The sequence below is a fragment of the Grus americana genome, chromosome 1 (genome assembly GCF_028858705.1).
Source record: "Grus americana isolate bGruAme1 chromosome 1, bGruAme1.mat, whole genome shotgun sequence".
NCBI lineage: Eukaryota > Metazoa > Chordata > Aves > Gruiformes > Gruidae > Grus > Grus americana.
The window spans coordinates 119532286-119554544 of NC_072852.1; the positions used below are offsets into that span (position 1 = coordinate 119532286).

General features: G+C 43.1%; 1 protein-coding gene across 9 annotated transcripts in view; it reads right to left on the minus strand.

The window, feature by feature from the left end:
* The window catches only part of ERG (ETS transcription factor ERG), a 151073-nt gene that overhangs the window by 15179 nt on the left and 113635 nt on the right, over nt 1-22259 (minus strand). For 7 of the 9 annotated variants that reach the window (XM_054839469.1, XM_054839519.1, XM_054839459.1 and 4 more), the window contains 4 exons: nt 17763-17980; nt 4618-4769; nt 1488-1691; nt 440-520 (listed from right to left, as the gene is read on the minus strand). In XM_054839469.1, the coding sequence (XP_054695444.1) occupies nt 440-520; nt 1488-1691; nt 4618-4769; nt 17763-17980 (655 nt within the window). The remainder of the gene's footprint in view (nt 1-439; nt 521-1487; nt 1692-4617; nt 4770-17762; nt 17981-22259) is intronic. The other 2 variants (XM_054839487.1, XM_054839493.1) reach the window with 1 other exon arrangement.

The following is a 22259-nucleotide window of genomic DNA, read 5'->3' on the forward strand; positions in this document are numbered from 1 at the left end:
CGATATATACTGGATGGGAGGGGAGACAGTGCCCATTCACCAAAGCCCACAGCACTTAGGCAAGCGCTGAAGCACTTCTGAGCTCCACCAACCTTCTAGGGATCCGTGGAGTAGATCTGACAGTACAATGAGACAGAATGAGAAAAAATGTCCTCAGAGACAAAGGCCCCAAGCCTTCAATTTATCATGTGTCAGGGACCCCATTCTCTTGTAAGACACAAGAAATTACCAGTAAGGAGACCATTGTTGCACCATCTGGCCTTGCGTGATCTCACCTTTTTTCTGTGTGTCTGTGCATAAGACTCACACACACACCAAGGAGAGGATACGCTTGTCTCCCTCCTGATTTACCATTTCCATTTTTAGCAAGCAACCCATAAAAAGGAATCCTGTGCTTTTAGAAGATGACCTATAGCAATGGGAGCAGTGCCAGCATTACCTGTGTTTCTAGCATGCATTAACCGTGGAGAGTTTTGTAAGGCCTTATCAACATCATCTGAAGTCAAATGTGGAAGAGGAGCTACAAAACAAAACAAAAAGCAACACCAAAATGAAAAAAAAATTGTGAAATCTTTTTAAACCATATTTTCCCCTGACAGGATTGTTTGAATGCGAGTCTACTGACAGTCAGTTTCAGTCTGCAGTTTGGAGGGAGGCATGTATGCTACAGCTTAAACTAGGGCATTCATTTATTCAACATTATGAATGCATAATATTTCTGACTGATTATTGACAGTGTGCGTGTGGAGAAGACTGCACCGCACTGGTGTTGCAATGCTTGTTGTTTTTTTTTTTAAAACCATGTTCACTTTAACTTCTTTAAACTGAGGCAAACCTGCAAAATTTTCTCAAGCTTAGATGAAAGCCCTCAAGCCAGGAACTCACTAGTCCCTTCTTTCCCTTTGAAATGCTAGGCATGAACTACAAGTACTGTGCAATTGGACTTCAGGGACTGTTCCTTTTTTCCATAAATTTGCAGAACTTTTATTCAAATCAGTGAAATCTTCCTGATCCTATTCAGAGCAGAGCAAACTGCTGTCAGTCCTTAGAATCATGCCTGGAATTCACTTTATGAATCAATGTTTGCACTCTCGTTTAGCATTCTCATTGTTAAAATGGAAAGAAATGAGTATGTGACCAGAAAAAACATTAGCACTGAATCCCATATGATTTTCTTCCTATAGTATGATGATGAATATTCTAGGTTTCAATTTTATTTTTCTCTGAGATGGACATGTAGAAAGATTCCCTAACTCTTTTCTCCAATGAGCATGAGTGAAAGCCAACTGAAATCAATGGGAATCTTTCCATCAATCTCAAAAGGCTTTGGATCAGGCTCCCTGCTTTGTTCTTAGGAACAGCAACATTTGCAATAGACATTTGAAAACCCAGCTGAGTGTATCCACACCATCTAAGTATGGATCTAAGACTGATATCAACCACAGATTGATTGTAGCCACTACCATAATGACAGAAAAATAGCTTACTCTCTCTGAGGTAGTGTAGGTGTGACAGGAGGATATCTGCATTATAGCTCGGGGTGAGTCTCTGGAAGTCATCTTTGGTCATTTTACACAGCTCCTTCCCATCAATGTTCTGGAACAACAAGATGTCCACGTCTGGGAGACCGTACTCCTTTACCGCCCATTCCAGCCACTGGCGTACGTGGTCTGTGCTCCATAACGTGGGATCTGGTGGTATCACAAAGCATAAAATTAGGCATAGAGGGGAGAGTGCTGATGCGCTGGACCAGTACAAAATAAATGTAGACCACAGTCAAACTGGAGAGACCTTAATCCTCTGTTTACTGACTGCTGGAGATTCATGAGGAATTAATTTGGCCTGTTGAGTGCAAAGGAGAATAACTGTCTGTGAAAAACTATTAGGGAAGAGCTGTGAGCTCTGATTGTTAACAACAAACCCTCTGCTGTTGAGCTCCTTCTCCTATTTAGTTCTTTTGTTATTTTTATGTATTATTATCCACAGATTAACATAGACTCCTGTCCTCATGCAGAGAATACTCCTCAGAAAAGTTATGTAAGAGAGCCCACTAAAAGCACTGCAACTTGTATTTTCAAAGCTCTCTGTTGAATTTGTATCTTTATTCAAGTGAAATTTCCACTCAAGTCAGAAGTACTGTTTCTTGGGCATAGGCTAAGTAAACACTCACTGATTCGGTTAGTTATTTCATAAATTAGAGTAGGTCACATTAAAATATTCTGCACTTCCTTTCCTAGACTGCTGTGTTGTTCCGGTGTACATTGCTATACCTGGATGGGTTTTTACTTACTACCTGAAGTATTGGCAAAATCATCTGAGGGAAAAAAACAAGAACTAGTCCAGATTTTTTAGCAAAATACAAGGCCAAATGCCTTGTGTTTTTGAATGTATCCTTGATTTTAACTTAAACTTCTTTTTTGCCTCCAAATTCCTTTTCTATTTCTCTTCCATTCTACTTCTCCCTGTTCTTGAGTTACACTAAGCAGCCATCAACATGAAGGTCCCTAAGGTCCTGCAGTGCACATCCCCATAATGGAAGACAGCTCCTACCATGAAGAATTTATACATTTTACAGAGAAAAGACTAAAGCCAAGGGGAAACAAACTCCTCGAGAGTTTGTGCCTTCCACCCTAAATGACTCTGTGAGTCTGTGATATCCTGAAGACTGAGAATGGAGCACACAGAGGTCAAATGGCTGTAGTCCATCCCATGAAAGTCTGTAGAAGGGCTGGGACTTGAATGACAGCCTGAATAGCTTTTCTACAGCTTAACTTCAGTGCCATTCCCTCTCTTTTGACTGTTGTTCAGGCTGGTCTGAAAGAGACGGGGACCTCTTTCCATAGGCTAGGAACTACTCAGAGTCATGCTGTTGTTCACTCTCACCCATTAGTGCCTCCCCCTTTCTGATGCTTATTTTGGCATTTTCAGCCCTTGCCAGTCAGAACATTTAATCTTCTGGAGCTTCAAAGGGTTTCTCTGCACCAAAAAACACTTAAAAGAACCCCTCCATCTGGTATGAAATACGTTGCAAACTAGAGGGATGCAAGTCTGGTGGTAAACCTAGGGTCTGGATGAGATTGCCCACACCTTCAGCAGAGAATTCCAACAACTACATTCAGTTTGGTTTGAAGTAAACAACCAAACACCAGGAAGTTTATCAAAACATTTGATTATTTTTAAATGTTTCTTATTTATGATATTTATGATAACTAGAAAGTTACCAGAGCTGGAAATGTGAATTTTTCTTTTTTTTATTCCTAAACATTGCCACATGAGCTGCACACTGCCTATGTGGTAGCCAAACGAAACCAAGTGATTTTTATCCATCCATTTCTTCTAGGGACCTCAAAATAGCAAGGCTGTGACTGTGACCATCTTTTTCCTTGAATCCACCTCAAAACACACTTCCAGGAGTACACTCACAAAAAAAGATCTTGCTGAGTTAACTATGCTAAGGGTTACTAAAAGACCAGAAAAAGTGCCAAACACCAAGAAGGTAAATCTTTTAGAAGAACATTCAAATGTTGTGAATTTCAGTGTGGTCTGCTTCCAGTTGGCAGGACACTTCATCATTCAGTGCATCACTCTTCTGTCTTCAGAATAGAACTGTCAATATAATTGCAGAGGATACTGCAACATATTTGTCCACACATATCTTGACAAATAACTGAAATAATCACAGCTTGCAAAATTGGCCACAGTTAGTACTCTTGCATATCTTAGCAACTGAAAAACTGTAAGAATATTAAGCAACACAGCAGTAGCAGAAATGTTTCAGATAGGCACATCTCTGCTAGAGAGGAACTAGCAGCAAATCATTCCCTTCTGTTTGCAGGTTGCAGGCATTGTGCCTATGCTGTGTATATCCAGTGGTTTATGAACACCCACATATGTCATGATGGTATAATGCATTGACTTTGGAAATAGGCATGCTAATTATTTTGCAAACCGAGGCAACAAACCTTCCAGCAGAGGTTTGTTTGGAGGACAAGGCACACAGGAGTGAATGCCTTCTTGTTCAACTAACTGCTGAATCCCACAACCAAGCTTGCCAAGACTAAACAAGAATTTCTCAACTGTGCTCTTATATTGCAGTGGAGTTGTCAGTTGGCTTATTAAAATGTTTTACATCACCCAGAATCAGGGGATAGCCTAGATAAATGCTTTTCATGCACTGTTTGATTTCACAGAAGCTATTGTGTTTTTTAGCATGCTGAGGGCTGGACTGCATTTGGTATTTTTCAGGGATATCATGTGGTACAGTGATCTTTCCTCTCTCACACACACTCTGCACTCAGCTAGTCCACGGTGTTAGGAAATGGAAGTGGCTCTTCGTTTTGCCTACTTTAGGGTGAAATACTCAAAAAGGAGCTAGATAAGATCTGAGTGACTTTAATTGGCCAGTTCTGCTGCTGCAATGGGAAAAACAGGTTGAGGAGGTGGCTTCACTACAATATTTCTCAGCTCGTTCTCCTAATAACCCTGGGAAATTACTGCTCTTTTCTTCCTGATCACCTATATCACATTGAGACTTTTCTCCAAATCTTCTAAAATGATGTTAGTGGACTTAGGGGAAATGCATTTTTTTGCTTGAAATTTTTGTTTAGAGGGTCTAACCTGCTGGCACAATGACTCTTCGTTCATTTGTAGTCATATTTGGGGGTGGAACGTGCTTCTCTTCCATGTAGTTTCCATAGTTCATCCCAACATTGTCTGAACTGCTAACCATTTTCCCTCCTTTTGCCACGCTGCAGTCATCAGGAGAATTCCTAGACAGAGAAGAGAGGTGTGCTTCTATTATTATTCCAGTCCCTACTAATATCCTCAGCAAAGAATCACGCTTGAATGAAATAGAAAAAACAAGACTCAAGCAACAAAACTCAGTACCTACCACTCAACGACTCTGTTGATTCCTTCAGTTGCCTCAGAAAAAAATGACCAGCCTCAATGGACCATATATTATTTTCATTTTCAAAAGATCAGGCTCTTATATGTCTCCAAACATATAAACACTAATGATTTATTTCCAGAGACCAGGCTAGAATGGGGGCTTGTTCATGAGCTTGCTGAGCTTGATGGCTGCCACTAGCTGCACTTGTCTCTCCAAACATCTCACAGACAACTCAGTAAACACAGAGATGCACTTAATACAAAATTTTCTGAGGGAAAACTATTATTAGTTGTCATTGTCCTTGTCCAAGGCTTGGACAACTTCCCATCTCCACTGCTGTCATTGTTTCATGTGGGCCACGCTCAGTTGCACTTTATGTCATACAATGTAGACACACTTCTATGTATGGCTTACAGAAAAGAAACATTTGCCAAAGCCATGATTCAAAATACCACACGCATGACTGGAAAAACCTTTCAGCTCCTGACTAGCACAGTCTCCATGGTACTGTAGTCAAGAAATGGAAATCTGCAGAGGATCTGCAACCAGACACCTCTTTAATTTTGGCTTTGCTTTCTGAATAGAGTCTTTAGGTTTAACATCCCACTGGGGGTTCCCTAATGGCATTTTAATTGCATCACAGTTTTCTTTCTGGCAGACACAGACATATTTGTCCCTTAATTTAATGTCTACAACGTGTTTCATCAGAGAGAGAAAAATTGTTACAAAAATCAAAATAAAGAACAGAGCCATGGGGAATACCTTTAAATGTAAAGAGGCTGTTTGGCAAGGGAAGGAGGGTGTTAGTTGGGTTTTGGTTTCTTTAGTGATACTGCATTACTAACAAGCTTTCTTTTAGTTCTGCCATTTAACTCCTGAAACTGTACTATGATCTTACTAAACAAGCAGCAAGTCAGGTTGCAATGCTTCATTTCAGTTCCTTGCAAACCAACTAATTTGCAGTCCAGAGAGCCGAGAGACCCTCCAAGACCCAGACTCCTGGAAGCGTGTTTCAGGATCTGCCCCCCGACATGTGTTTCACCCACAGCCTCTTGCTCTCCCCAGCTCCGAAATCCCAGCTGTTGCTGAAAGTGTTGGGCAGCAATATCACTGTAAGCCCACCAGTGGTCAGAATACAGGTGCTTTCCCAGAAGAGTTTTGCTATTGTTTGAGGACAAATGAGGAAAAATAATATACAGTTTGGACCACTGTCTGCTCAGCATATGTCAAAAAGATGTGGCAGATATTTTATCCGATGCCCAAGTGACTCAGTGGAGTTAACTGCTCAGCACTACCATGGGTCAGGAACTAATGCCGTTATAATTCTCACATGTGTGTTTTAAAAAATAACTAGCACTTGGAAAGCTGAAAAGGTTTAGTATACACCTTAAATACTAAAAGTACACTTTAAGTACATCAGTTTTTTCTCTGCAGTGTTACTACTAATTTCACCATGTTGCGTTAATGTATATATTAAAAAAAAACAACTGCTGATGGCTTTCAGTTTAAAAATAAAATTTAACACAGAAACCATTCAGTAGGTACTGTCATCTTCTTCAGGAGAAGGAACAGGGCCTTGAATGTTGCCTGGGAAATGTTGGCTTCACATACATACCTTCTCCAGGTATAAAATATCTCAGATGCCACATAACATATTACATACAAAATCTGCCTTGTGTAAAGGTCCTACAACTGCTTTGTCAGCCACAGGACTGAATAATAACCACAAGGGAAGATACAGTCAGCACATGGTCTTGCCTGTCATTGAGTGGTGGTGAATTTAACCTTTCCTCTCAGAACCAGAATACTCGGGCATTATTCTCTCAGGTTTAACTTTTCTATCCCACTACATACCTCTAAATATAGTTCTGGGATGCAGCTTATTTCTGTCTAAACAGAGCTAAGCAAAACAAAGTAACTTTTTCTTTCAGACGTAAACATATTGAAAAAGAGCTTTTGCGATGATTGCTTGTGACTTAAATGTTGGCTTTTTCTGTTTACCTTCAACAAATACAAATGGCATATATGCATAATTGAGTCTGCGTACTAAATCACATATATTTGGAAACATCATCCAACTCTTGCCCTTATACTCATGCAGATGCCCACCCTGACTCCCAAGGTCAGTTATTTTACAAAGACAAAAAAAGATCCATTCGGGCCATTCACGGACTTTTTAGGGATGTTTGTGGGAAACAGAGAGCTAGCAGCAACCTTTGGCCTAACTGGCACAGTTACTTTATTTTGGTTTTCTGTGAAAAAGAACTTGGGATATAGGGACATCAAAGTCTTGCTGCTGACTTGAAATATCACATCAGTATTAGCCTACACCACTTCTATGGGCAATCGTGCATTAAAATCACTCTTGTAAACCCTGAACAGTAAATGATGTGAAAGATCCAGCACACAGCTTTTGGCAATCTGACAGGGCTTCTGAGCTGTTTTTCTGACTGAATATAAACAGACAGGGGTGGGGAAGAATATCATAAAGAAGTCATAACTTTTCATTAAAATTCAGAAGCAGATGGTCAAGGGTTTTGTCCCATTAGCTTACTGGGTGGACAAGCAAATCCCCAGTTCAGCAAATCTTCTAAGACCATGCTTAACTTCAAGCATGTAAGCAGCTCCATGGGAGCTAACAGGGCTACTCAGGTACTTCAAATTGAGCGTGTGCTTATGCATATCACTGAACCAAGGCTTAATTCAAATGGCTGGAACGGACTTCTATGTTATAGAAAGCAAAACTGAAAATGCAAGCAGACACTAGAAAACGGTATTTTTAGTGCCCAGAACAACAAGAGAGTGATTGTCTTCAAAGACCTTTTTTAGGACTTTCTGTGAGTCTGCTTTATTTCTGAACCACCGGGGGAGCAGGGGCAGTGGAAAAGCAGCTTTCAGAAAGTATGCCCAGTGTAAAGGGTGCAGCTTTGCAGTGATTCATCCTCAGCTCCAGGTCTGAAATGAAACCCAAGATGTTTTTCTTCACAGCTGCATGTTATTTTTACCCTTTGTAAATATACTGTGTTACACCTGGAATTTACAAAAAAAAAAAAAAGTGGAAAGACTACAATCATGCTACCCAAGAGCACTTTCTCCAGTTCTGAGCTGATTCAGCTCTGATTGCTGATAAATGTCTGTTGAAGAAAATATTTCTGCATGGGTCCTTGGACCTGGAAGTCTTGCCTTTATTCAGGGTTACTTAGAATAAAGCTGATTTGATGGTTAAATTTAGCGCCCACTCCTACTGAAGCCGATTGGAGTTTTGCCAACCATTGACTATGATGAAAGCAGATGTAAGTTCATAAATAAGTGTATGAAACACATTTTTTCCTCTTCACTGTGCTACTATTTTCCCCATGTGACATAAAAACACCTGTATTGTGTTAAAATGCAAGGTGTCAGAGAAACACAGATTAGGAATCAGCAAAATTTTACATGATCTCTGTGACATTCCCATAATATAAACCCCTCTATGTAATATTTCTGAATTTCAGAGGGAAAAATTGTATTCTCAAAATATCTACATATCTTTATAAGCTTATTTAATAACCACAGCTTGGATAACTTCCTTACAGAGGCTTCTTATAGAAAAGGGATCTCAGAAGAGTAGAGGGGTGTGAGGATATCTTCGAAGAGTTTTCCATGTAGAGTCCCCATCCAGCCCTTTTTTTTCCCCATCCAGAACTTTTGTTCTGTGAGGCTCTGGCGACCAAACCATAACACTGTCCTACAGGACACAGATTCCTCTCCTCATTTCTCCTCTCCCATTTGGTGATGCCAGTGATCTCAGAGAAAGGGGAATGGCCCCAGCAGGGCTCCGATGTCCCCACCCTGTCCTTATGTACAAGAGGGAGATCTCTGCAAAGCTAGCTCCCTCGGATAATGTGAGCCAACATATGTAAATTTATATTTAGCCAAAATGACATCATGTAAAGATCAGCTCATACTGAGTGTATTACAAAGCATGTTCAGGCTCATCTCCATTCACTGCAACTACTCAAGTTGTAGTGAATTTCATCAGCGTGTTCCCCCACCCAAATGGTTTGTCACTGAAAAAGTGGCCCATGAATTAAAACCCAAAATTTCCCTGAGACTTCTTACTCTGAGGTACACTGCTGTTTCTTAAAGCACACCTGACATACATACTTTAGTCCACAACATCCGTTCAAAGGGTTCCACAGCTGCAGCTCAAAACTCTCTTCCCGTGCCCTCTCTACACCCTCTTCCTCTTCATGAATCAGTGGGATGCACAACTGCTGAGACCTGCCACAGCATTGACATGCAAAGAGGGGTCCTGTGGATCGCCCTTTGGCAGCAATCACTGGGGACAGCTCAAGACTCCCTGGTGAGGAGGAGCCCACGCTCCCCAGCTGCCAGAGCAGGAGTGTGGCTGCACCAGCAGCTTTGCAGAGCCCCAGGGGCTGCTTCCCTGGCACCAGTGGTGATCCCCATGGGTGCTAAGTGAGATTCTGAACAGCACTTTCAGTGGTGATACCAGAGACCCCAACACTTGCTTTGACAGAGCTCGGTTTCCATTACGCACACTGACCACCCAGCGCCACAGCTGGATGCTGCTTCTTCTGTGCATACACCAGGCTAAGCCCTGCAAGAGCATCAAGCCCTCTGCTCCTGTGCCAGCACCTGCCCTTGTATCTGCTGCGTGAGCACCACCACACTTAACCTGCTGAAAGGAAAACAGAGGATTTATTTTCCTTTCCAAGGCTTCTTGTGAAAGCAGCGCAAATCTCCCTGCAGGGGACTCCAGCATAACAGAGGCACTAAAATGCCAGAAAAAGCATATAGGTTGAAATATCCCTGGGGTGCTAACACAGGTTCTCATGCAGCTGCTTAGTGAACTGGCCTGGGGAGCTGCTTCCCCAGCAAGTGTGCAAATAAGTAAATAAATGGGTGGGTAAGTAACTCAGTGCTTAGCTATAACCTGAGTCACTCCCCCATCCATGGTGGGGTGCTGTGTGAAGGTGATGCTTGCCTGCAGGAAAGGGGATGGTTAGGGTGGGAGCGAGCTGCTGAGGTCTGTGGAAGGGAGGGAAGGAAGCTCCTTGAGAGCTGTGCTGCTGGTCAAAGCTGGTTTAAGTAGCTGCTGAAGCCACAGTGACAGTCTGCTTATCTTTGCTACAAGGTCAGTGTCAAAAGCAGTCCTAGGAAGACAAAAGAAAAGAAGAAAAAGGAAAAGTCCTCACTGGGCCACACAGTCATGGAAGTGCAATGCTCCATGCGGGGCTATGCAGGGGCAAGCAAAATGGTCTTCAACAGCCCCAACAGATGAGGGCTATGGAGGGGCTGCCATTGGGGCAGCCCCATGCTAAGGCAACCCCACAGCATCCAAAACAGGGGCAGACACCGCTGTGTGGGGTGCCCTGGGCTCAGTGGGTGCTCAGGGTTGCATGGGGCCGGCCCAGGGATCACTCAGAGATGTCATTGCATGGCACGTCGAGGTGCCTCCGGCTCCTTCCTCCAGCGAAAGGAGAAACCAAACACCACATGCCAACACATGCAACGTTGTTGGCTTTCTGTAAGCAAAACAAAAGATGCTTGTTTATTGAGTTGTATATGCAGCAGCCATTCATTTTCAATCAAACAATAACTTTTGCTAATTGAAACAATCTTTTTTTTTTTTTTTTTTTTTGCTTAGCTTTCCCTGGCTGTCTTGCAGTCCACAGCTGCTTCAAGCCTTAAGGCCATCATGGCAAATTAAGGCAGTCAGCGTCTGGCTCACTAGAGGCCAGTCAAGCTATAAATATTACCAGCCTGGCTCTTTGTGTTCACAGTGCGGGGAAACAGCTGGTTTAAGTTTGACTGCACGTTGTCATTTCTCCATTAGTGCAAACACTTCAATATTTCTTATGTGTGAGGTTGGAGTGAAGAAAGGGAAAGAAGGGAAGGGGGTCACTAAAAGCCAAAGCTAAGAAATGATGTTCTGTATATACATAATTTACAATTAGATTGCTGCCTGGGAGAAGGCTGAAGTCTGACATGGTGATAGCTAGGCCAAAGCCACAATGACTTCCCAGTTGGCCTATAACTTTCAGGACCTATTTTCTCTTGTTTTTCTTTTATTATTTTTATAGACATTCTATTATAATGGTAATGGATTACATTTCTCCAATTCTATTTCATTTCAAGAGCTTGTAAGACTGTTGTATTTGTGGTTTCATAAAATATGAAATACCAGGAGTCGGGGCCCTTCCCAAACCACATATGTCTTCTTTTGTGGGCAGGGATCATATAGAAAGTTAGTAAAGTAGAGCATGCCAGGCATAAACAGAAGTGACATCTTATATGGAAAACATAATCCCCCGTGTCTGTGGAATGTCTGCTGATTTTTGTGATTAGCATTACCAGGCTGTAAGGCTGACGGGTGCGAAATGGTAAAGCCAATGATTAGCCACTTTTCTTTTTCTTACCTTCTGCTTTGTCTTAAAACGCTATTCCCAGACTTTAAATACCGAACACCCCGCTGATACTACCCTGATCAAAATAAAACACCTACTAATGAAGGGGGAGAGGAGAAGATTCATCTCCAAATGTGCTGGGTCAGAGACAACCTACATACTGACAGTGCCTGTGCCGTGCCAGCCCGGGGGAACACCACAACCACCGGCTTTAAACGCTCTAGACACAGTAAATACTGTACTGGAAATAAAGCCGTAATGATAGCAATAGTCATAAATAATGACAGTGATCATAACCCTTGTGGGGTCCTATGTCATTATTTGAAGACTAATTTTATATTTCACTACCCGTATGAGAGCTTTTGGTTGCCTAGCACTTTTGAAATTCTGGCTTTCCTCACCTCTCTCTTCAACTCCCAAAGCTAAGCACACAATTTAAGCATCAGTGGTCAATCCAAAATGTAACCATGCCAGTTATGAATGAACATGCTATCCCAGGGTCGAAAGCTTCTTAGCTAGCATCTACCAGCCCATCACCCCCCAAAAAGCTGCAAAAAAGTAGCTATAGTAGTGGTGAGCTGGGTTTGCTTTTCTCTTTGGCAATGTGTTTGACTCAAGAACAGAGCCAAACCATGCACACACACATGCATGCACGCACTGATGTTAAGTTGGTGGATTTTGAGAGCAAAGAGGAACTTCTTGAAGTAGTCACACATAAAGACCTACATGGAGAAGATCCTGAATTGGCAGTTTTTCCAGTTTGGTAAGCAGCCACTCCACCAACCACCCAGTCAGTGGGGAAAGAAGATTATCAGTCTGAGATAACTTACACCACGTCTTTTTACCCAAGATTAACATTACTTTATATAGGCGGCACCAATAACTGCATTAGGAAAGTCATCCTCTTAAGACAGATCTCCCAGCTTTGCTGTGGACTGCCATAGGGGCTGACTCAAGCCCTGTTGGAGACAGAGGAGAGAGTCCCATTGACTGCCATGGGGTTTGGACCATGCTTGTTGTTTAGTCTGAGCTGAGGTTTACCAGGAATACCAGGGCTGCATGCCGGTGGTACACCACCAGATGTGGAAGGGATGGCACTGAGCCTCAGCCGTGGGGTTGTGCTCCAGCGATGGAAAAAGCCATGCCCTTGAAAAACAAGTGATGTCAGGGTGATTACTGCAGACCAACTCTGTTTCTCCATGTGATGGATGCAAGCAAGGTGTGCAAATGCTGTAACTAGATCCACCAGTACCATGCCACAGACTGGTGCATAATGCAGAGGTGCCTCATCTAGCTAAAGCACATCAGCTTGGATCCTAGGAGCATGATGGTCCTGTCATGGTGGCAATACAGAGCTCCATATGGATGAATGCACCCTCCCTAGTGGCTGGGCACATCAGCTGGCGCATGGCTAGGCTGTGCAAGGTACCTCAAGTGCTACCCATTCAAATTTGCTGGTTTGTATAGCACAAAATAGCTACCACTTAGGAGACTTTACATCAAGGGGAAAAGGAAAAAGAAAAAACCTCACAAACAAACAAAAACTTGAGGTCACTTTGAACTCTGAAAAGTCCTCCTGTATGTCAGATGCACTCAACCCAGCTAGTACAGAGGCTCTTTGATGAAAATTTAGAACAGTAACATGCAAAGAAAAATGGTATTTCCCAAAAGAGCCAGCACAGAAGATATATTAAGTGATAATTTCATTCTCAAATGGTTTTGGAGCAACAATTGGTAGCACTTAAAACAACATTTTGCACATGATTAAATCTTAATGACAACTAATTATTTCTGGCATTTCTTTAAAACTTCTGTATCAGCCAAGCTGATGTTGGAAAACTTCTGCTGTGCTTTCACTACAGCTAACTTTCAAAATGCTTTTTCAATGAAATCATTACACTGCTCACGGCAAGTGAAATTTATCTGTGACCTGAATAAGACTCTATGTTCCACTTCAGCCTCCCTTAAAAAGATTGATTACCTACCAGTAAATGTAGTTCTTCCAAGCTACTTTTGTACAGTCTCACCCATGGGCATGGTGGAGTCCCATGGGCAAGCGTAGTCAGAGACCACCGAGTGATCCATGGATTTGAATGTTGTTTAAGCAGAACCTAGGGCCTCATGAAAACATTTCCACAGGAGTGTATTTCACCCTTAAATGCATAACATGAATTGCATTCATTCATTGTAATAGAATTGCTCATACTTAATTTGATAAAATATGTAAAAAACAATAAACAGAAAAGTAAGTAACAGTATGACATATGCAATCTCCAGATTTATATTACAGTGCCTTACTATAACAGGGTGAATCTTTTGGTCTGACTCAAGAGCAATAAACAGCAGGAAACAATATTATTACATTCGGGTGAAAGATTGACTGTATGGTGGCACAAAAGGTCTCATTAGATTTATGTACCTGGAGGAAATGTAATGGCTGTACCGACATAATGATTTTGAAGAAACTCAATTTGATACCACCTGTGACAATCTGCATTATATATGCAACAACTGCAAGGTAAATGACAGCTTTAATTTCTTGCTTTATTTAATTTAAGGTAGGCCCTTAGGCTATATTTTCTGGTGCTGCATGGCAGGATTTAGCTTTAAAAATACTGTTATTGTTAAAGAAAACTGTGGAGTTAGTTAATCCCTCTGCAGCACACTGAAAATAACCCTTTAATTTCATTCTAATGTTATTTCTTCAGAATTCACAGGAATGCCAGTTTTGAGACTGTTGTGTTTGGAGATTTAATGTAGGGCAATTACAGCCAAAGTATATCTGGGGAGAGTCCTAGCAGAGTGAGTGCATTTCTGCTTTGAGTGGGTGCTTAACTGTTGATGTGTAAGACATTTAGTACACTCCTAAAATTTTATACCCCCTTCCAGATGACAGAATATACGGCCAAGAAGCAGCCTAACACAGTGAGAACAGAGAGCCGGACAGCAAAAAATCATAAAGCTGACTATTCTCTGGTCACCATTTTGTGGGGTCTGGTACCCTGTTTTGCATCCTCTTTACACCGTACTGTTCAGATCCAGGTTCCCCCGTAGGAAGACGATTACAGAGGATACTCTGGAGAGTAGCACTTTTGCAGGTCTGCAGTGTGGCCGTGGTGTTTTAGAATCCTTTGGGACAACCTAGATTTTAAAACGGGTGCAAACAGAGGAGATGCAGTTTTACTAAAAATGAAAAGCAGCTCCAAGCTCTCTACCTGCTGTATGTGTTAATTTTTAACATACGAAGCATTTTTAAGAACTGAGCATTTCATTTAAGGAAATAAATTTATGGACTGCAAATGAGCAGGGTGGGGAAGGCTTCTGCAGAAAAGAAAATGCAAAGTAGCCTACAGAATGGCAGGGTACCACTAATCTGCACATATAAATTGTGGCTGATATTATGTATGTGACAAACAGCAGATAATCTTGTCAGGAAACCAGTGAAACACCAACATACAAATGGCAAAGGCCTAGTGGGACTTCAGGAAGAAACAAATGGTTTTCAGATTTGTAAGAGATGCATATATCACACTGACCTGTAGTGACTTCCATATGACAGTAGTCATCAATATATCAGAATATTTTTTATGATTATTTAGTAATAATATATTACTGATAAGTAATTCCATTTTATGCAAGGCTTGAGTGATACACACTTTTTTCTACAACTGGCAGGAATATCACATACTAGGAAGCATTACAATTCCCAAAATATTAACACTATATTTATTACATGCACACATGTATATGAGTTTTAGAAATGTCATAACATATTTATATTTGTTACCTGGCAACATTAGTTCTCACTTAAAAGTGTAATATTAAGATCTATTTTTTCAGGCATGTGTTAGGCCTTATAAAATAATAACTTTCTGATGAAATAAAGAGTGTATAATAATTTTTTATCTTTGTGCTCATTATAAGCATGCAATATATGCATGATTATATTTTTTGTATGGTTATTCTATTCTTATCTTTGCTAGTCTGTAAGGGATTTTTCTTTGTTTATTTTTCAGCATAATGCCATGTCTTAGGAATTGCAGCGAAGTATGAATTTTCCTCGTTTTCTCCAGTTAGCTACTCCGCATTGTTCTGTTGATAGAGGAGGCTGTCAAATCCAAGATTAATAAATGAAACCCTGTGTCCAATGCTGCAGGTTATTTTTAATTCAATGTAGAAAGAATTACATTTCTTCCCATTATATATTCAGCCAGAATGTGCCCTCTAGAAAACCAGTGTTCTGATCAAAACCATTTTGCAGTCCAGAGCAGTAACTTGTACAGCCTCTTCCAGCAGCATAGCCTGCGTGCCAGCTCACACCTTGGTTGATATTGGGAAAGAATGGCCACCACTGAGCTGTTCACTTTCTAATGATGCCCACATTAAGCACCTCTGAGTGATGGTATCCAGAGAAAAATGAAGAACTTAATCTTTATGTGCTGCTCTGCTGATTTGCACTGAACTCCAGGTCTTAATAATAGAGTAGGTAGACCTAATGCTATTTTTTTTAGAGAGGAGGTGCACAAAATTTCTTCTTTTCACCTCTTATTTCCATAATGGTGGAGAAGACGGTCAGGATGGTGCAAAAGTGTGTCGCTGGGGTTCCAGATGCCTTGGCAACTCCTGGGTGCCGCCTATTTATAACAATTAACAGTTCTGCTGGAAAAGCATGAATGAAAAATATGCCTCGTGACTCATCAAAAAAGATAGATTTACAGACAATTCCCCTGATGCTCAGATTATATATCCCTGCAAAAAATAGATGCCTATTCTGCTAGTAATAGTGCAGACCATATGCACAAACATTTTATACAGCTACTGCAGAGACCAGGATACCTCTGAAGGAAAGGTGGATAGCTCTCCTTGCAAAGAGCAACTCACGCAGCCTAAGCCAGTGGCCAATTCCTGCCTATTGACTGTGCAGGTAGCCTAAGTATCGCCCTAAGGGATTCAGTGCATGCACACACTGATAGGAAATAGCATAAAGGAAGGCAAAGCAGTAGACATTATGAAGATTTGTCCAAACAGACTGTTTAATTCAGGGCTTCTGAATGCTTATCCATCCCTGGAAAGTATTCTGAGTTCACATATACAAGGTGAACATATCTTAGATTTGGGAGAATTTACTGAAATTGATTGTGAATAAGTTTTGAATAAGCAGGCTTATAAGAAGACTTCCCCTAATTCTTTGTAACTTCAGTTCACCATGTATTTCTACGTATCTCAAATCTTTGACTATTCACTGGAAATCCTGATTTGACTTCAGCACAATTTCCATCCTTACCACTGAAAAGTGTAGGTGTGATAAGCTGTCAAACCACCTTGCCCTGCTTACAGTGCTCATCACATTAGCACAGCAAGTGTGAACACTAATCACAGTGTCCATGGCTGAGGTTTTTCTAAACAACTGGTGTGGGGAGATGAGATTAGTAGGCAGGTGTTTGTGACAGACAGATGTGAAGCACAGTCTTCACTGGTACATCACCAACAATTGTGAGCAACTGACTCTTCCTGGACCTCTGCCCTTCAGCAACACCAAAGGAAAACTGTTTTGACAGTCAGGCATTTTAAACAGGAAAGCACTTGTTTGGATAGTTTCCTTGAAAAAAAATCTTCAGTGTGCTTTTTCAGATGGAAGAAATCCCATAGAGTGGGATAGACCCCTGTGCTTGGAAAGGCTACCAGTCAATATTCACAAATCCACTGCATTACTCTTTCAGCTTAATCAATACAATTCTCCTTCATAGTGACATTAATAAAAAAAGTCCTGAGACAACAATTAATGCACTGATATACTGTGGCTACTGCCTGTTGAGCTGAGTAATTTCTTTTCCTGTTCCTTTCTACTCCCCAGCTTGCCTCCATACATATGCTGTTTCTTCAGCATGAGCTCTTCTTAAATCCAAATCCATGGCTATGCTTTTTGGCACTGTGTTTACACTAAATATAAAAGTGAAGATCAATAGTTCACTCCCTCTGCCATTACAAGAATTTACTTCCTATGCTTCTCTGGCTATATTTGAAGGCAACTGCCCAAATTACTGTATTTTGACAACTTCCATTGAGTGTTAGATGACATAATCCACACCCTTAGATGGATCAATGGCGCTGCCTCAGACTACAGCAAACTCACATTTTGCTAACTTTAATATATGCTCTTTCACCTAGCATGCAATGCAAGTTCACATCCAAAATGATCCATAGCCAGAGGAAACACAGAAAGGTATTGCACAAGCTCATGAGAAGACCATTGGAGACCCTCCATAACACCTGAAGGGGGCTGGCAGGTGTGACCCACAATGTACGGGAGACTTGTAGGCTTCTGGGACAGCAGCTGGTGGCCAGGTGGGAAATCTTGGGACATCTAAAATGGTGCTAGATTCATAGGTTTAGACAACTGACCTATACCTATCACAAGAAAAAGCGTACTTGAGCCACGGTAACACTGTCCTTATTACCTTGACCCGTTAACCTGGTTTGGGTTACACTCCATCTTGATGGTGACTCTGGCCGGGGGCTGTGATAACCAGTCTTGCTGGGGAACACGCGGACTCATCTTTGATGTCTGCCCATATTCACTGGAGGAGGAGGCCGTCATCTCTGTCTTCGCAAGGTGGGGCGATCCGTAGGCGCACTCGAACAAGGACTGGTCTTCACTCACCACTGATAACGCTTCCTGCACCCAGAGAACAGAAGTCAGCGTGACCAAGTTTCAGAGCAGACATTACAATATCCCCCAAGGAAAAAAGGGCTTGTCCATCTCACGAGAAGACAAACAGCCAGTCACTTGCTTAAGTGCTCATCACTATTTAGGCACACGACTGCTGTCAGTGGAGGTGAGGACTCAGGGTGCCAGACACACCATCAACATATGGCAGGAGGACAATTTCTCCCCTGGGGAGACCCTTTCCACCAGCAGCTAAGATGATGCACAGACACATGCTACCAAACACTTAAGAATAGTGGCCGGGAGCTGGGAGGGAGGAGAGGGCAGGACAGACATTGAAGCTTGGGCCTCTGGTGTCCCAGGTAGTGATGCAGAGGGCTAGATCTACCAGGGGTGTAAGCAAGCTGCCATCGCTACTTTAACTGACCCTGCAAGAAGCGACTGTAACCCATGCCCTGCTGACTCACTGGGAGCTCCTCTTCCTTCCTCTGGGACCGAGGCCAAGTGCCTTCTGGACAGGGAGTCAAGACACAACTCCATACAACCTCTGATCCAGGGACCCTGCTCTTTCTGCCAACATCTGTGGCTGGCTTCAGCAGAGGTGCCCACCACCAGCCCTGAGAGGACACCATGCCCACCAGCCACCTCCCACTCTCTAACAACAACCCTTCCTGGTGGGCTGGCCAGCCGGGCATCCCACTCCTCTGGCGCTGGGGAAGGGCTTCCCCGGCCACCCTCCCTCACCGTGCAGCACTGTGGTTATGGCCCTGGAGTGCGGCAGGGTTCACCAGGCCTCTTGGTGTCAGGGTGGCTGCCATCGCAGCTGGCTGGAGACTGGACAGATGCAGAGAGGGAGCAAAGGCCACTCTCTCTCCCCACCGCCACATGTTGGCACCAGCTCCTTCCTCACATTATCTGGAGCCAAGTCATGGGAGTGAGGAAGTACCCAGGCCCGGCTCGGGCAGGCAGTGTGTCTGCGGGGCCCATTGGGAAGCCGTGCAAGGGGCTGATGCTGCTGGAGGGACCCATCCTGCCTGAGCCGAGGCTCCCTGGCCACGGGAGCTGGTCTGGACTCCTGCCTTCCCACCGGCCTCCAGCACTGCACAGGCTTGGGGGGGTCCACCCCTCCAAAAGCAGCCTTCCATGGAAAGCCCCCCTCTCCATGGGCTACTTAGGGTGAACACGGGGTGTACAGGTATAAATGGACAGTAAGCCAAAGCGGGACTCCCTCCTCCCACCCTGGCACTATGGCTCTGCCCTGAGAAGAAACAGGGCAGGGGAACAGCACGGCACCTCCCTCCCTCCCTCCCATGTGGGCCCTGCTAGTGGCCAGGAGCCAGCCCGACACCGGGCCGGCGGAGGAGGCTCGGCATGCAGCGCGCCAGATGACAGCAGCCGTGGAGGCAGCCAGCTGGCGATGGCTGGGGGTGGGAGGGCCAAGGATGGGGATGCGGGGGGGGGGGGCCCAAGCCAGATTCGGGGCAGGGTGCTCTGCGCATGACTGCACCCTCGCGAGGCAGCGTGTGTGGGCCGCACTGCCACCAGCCCTGCTGCTGACGGCCGACGGCAGGACGGTAAAATTGCACGTCCCTGTCAGCGGAGGAGGACACGGTGGAGAGGGGAGAGGGAGAAGAGACAGAGCAATGGGAGTCCTCTGGCTCTGGGAAGCCGGGCAGCTGCCTGCAGGCTCTTCCCTTCCCCAGCTGCTGGAAGAGGGCTTTGCACAAGCTCCGGCAGTCAGATGCTGCCATAAAAATCAGCATTTGTATTTGTTCATTTTAAGGGGGTATACATTTATCATTCTTTTTATTTGCCTGGTTTGTGAGCCCCCAGGGTGCACTCTGTTAATATTCATAGTTTCATCTGCAACTGCAAGGGCCGGCACATCACTTTCTTCTTATTACTTCTGATGAAAACTGAGATCACCCCTTAATCTCAGGACTTGGGGAACAGGATCTCAAGCAGCACTTCAAATGCCTGCAATCACTAGCACTAACTCTTCCCGCCACAGGCTGGGATGCAAAATTCAGACAGCAGTCTGCACCATTTCATTGCTTGCTATCCAGATGTCATTTGAGTGCAAAGGTCACCGCCAGGCTATCACCATTAATATTAACTCCCCAGTTAGCACCCCTGCTTTGCATGCTCTTCTTCTGCCAGCCTGCACCCAGCTACCAAACTGCTGCCTTGTGGGTCTCTGGGGGTGTGAACATGCTTCTCTGGGACAGAAAGGATGCCAGAATCACACCTCTCCTTTGTGCCATGCCTCTCACACTCCTGTGGGTCTCTGACCTGCTGAAATCTGCTGCTGTTGGTGCTCTGAAGCTTTTCTGATGAGCTATTTCTGGGAAAGCCTGCGGGTGGCTCTTGCTTTTCAAGGAGGTGTAGCAGGAGATGGCAGCTAGTCCCTTGCTCCCCAAAGATTGCTCCCTGGCTACACTGTGCTGCAAGACAGCACAGGGAATTGATGTGCTTGGATAGTAAAGTAGCAGGGATCCCATCACAAGAACTAAAAGAAAATCTTACACTGGAAGTTCTTTCTCAGCAGTCCATGAGAGTTTTTCATGAAAATATATATATGCGTGTGTATATATATATATATACACATACACACACACAGAGCCTGGTCTGGTCATCACAATGCATCCCATGCCTGAGACTATTTACTGCACAGTTCCCTCTTTTCTGCCCCACTGTAGAGCTAATACATGAGCCAAAAAACATGTAATGAAATGTTAATTTTGGAAGAGTTAGCTCCAGTAAATTCATGAAAGTGTGAATCACACAGGACAAAGCAGATACAAGATTGCAAACACAACAGGCAGAATATTATTTTACTCTGTAGACCATTTACTAATAGACATTTTCAAAACAGGCACCAAGCACTATATAATAGTAGATTTCTTACCCTCCCACACACAAGTGAAACAAAGTAAATTTATTGTGGTTTCTATTAAAACTGACTCCACCAGTCAGTTAATTTAGGAATACTTAGGGTAAGCATAAGTGTAAACAAACAAAAAAAAGAGGATTTCTATTTATTTGCATTACTAATGACAGTAAATATTGCTTGTTCTATGGATGCCTATTATGTTGCACAAAGAGGGAAAACACACACATTTTAACTTCCTGAGGAGGACAGCAAATGCTGGAAATACAATAAGGGTTGTGTGAACATCTAAAAGACTATGGCAAAAACAAGTCAAATATAAATGAACCCAAGAGACAGACTCAGACTGCACATTTCAGGAAAAAAATGCCTAGTTGTTCATGGACAAACCCCCCTCAATTTGCTAGCTAGAGTTTTGTTCTGATTTAATAGTGAACACTCATCTGTACTCCATCCTGCTAGTTATAAGTTAGTGCATGCTGACAGGTCTGTAAAGGCTCTGTAGGAATAACTGAGTTTCTGCCAACTTTTCATGCTGGTGGGTTGGCCCTTATTTGGAAGGCTTATTAATGCCTACCCTACAATAGAGAGTACCTCTGATATTTTACTCCGAGTCCTCACTGATCTTTGCTGGCCTGTCCTGAAGGACAGTAGGACATGTATAACCCTCCCTTGAGCACATTACAAAAGATGAACTGTCCATCTAAACTTTTGCAGAATTTTGAGGAGTCAGCATAACTAGAGAACATGGTCTAAACTAGAATTAGCCTTACCTCCTCCTCAACTCCTTAACCATCTTTTCTCTTTTCGCACATAAGTGAGATAGATTGAGGTTTCAGCGTGGGAAACGTGGAAACTATGCTTAGCATCTGTTCTGCTACTCGTCCTGTCATCTGGGACTCAGGCAGTCATACCGATTGTCCTCTTTCAAATGCAGACAGGACCATTGATGTCAATTTAACAGCAACCACTACAGGTGATATTTTCGGTGGTCGTGTATCCTCACGCACAGGGAAAAGTTTTCTGTAACACTTGGGTGGGAGTTGTGTGTCCAGAGTTGGCAACTGTTGCCTTTTTTCCTCTCAGGGATCTTAAAAGGTGAGGATTTCTGGCCCAGGCATTTCTGAATCCACTGACCTTGCAAGACACAGTGATGCTGAACAATCAGAGCTCATACAACCTGATACAACCTCATGTGAAACTCATGCTGTGGGAAAGTATAGAAATATCATCAAGAAATATGAAGCATTTCTCAGCTATACAAGAATTTCTGATAACTGGTATCTCCCAAAACAGATAGAAAATGTACTTCAGCTGCTCACTGCATGCTTCGTTCATTCTTGTCTTTCCTTGATTTCTCTTTACTAATTAAAGCCTCCAAGCCTTAACCCTATGTAA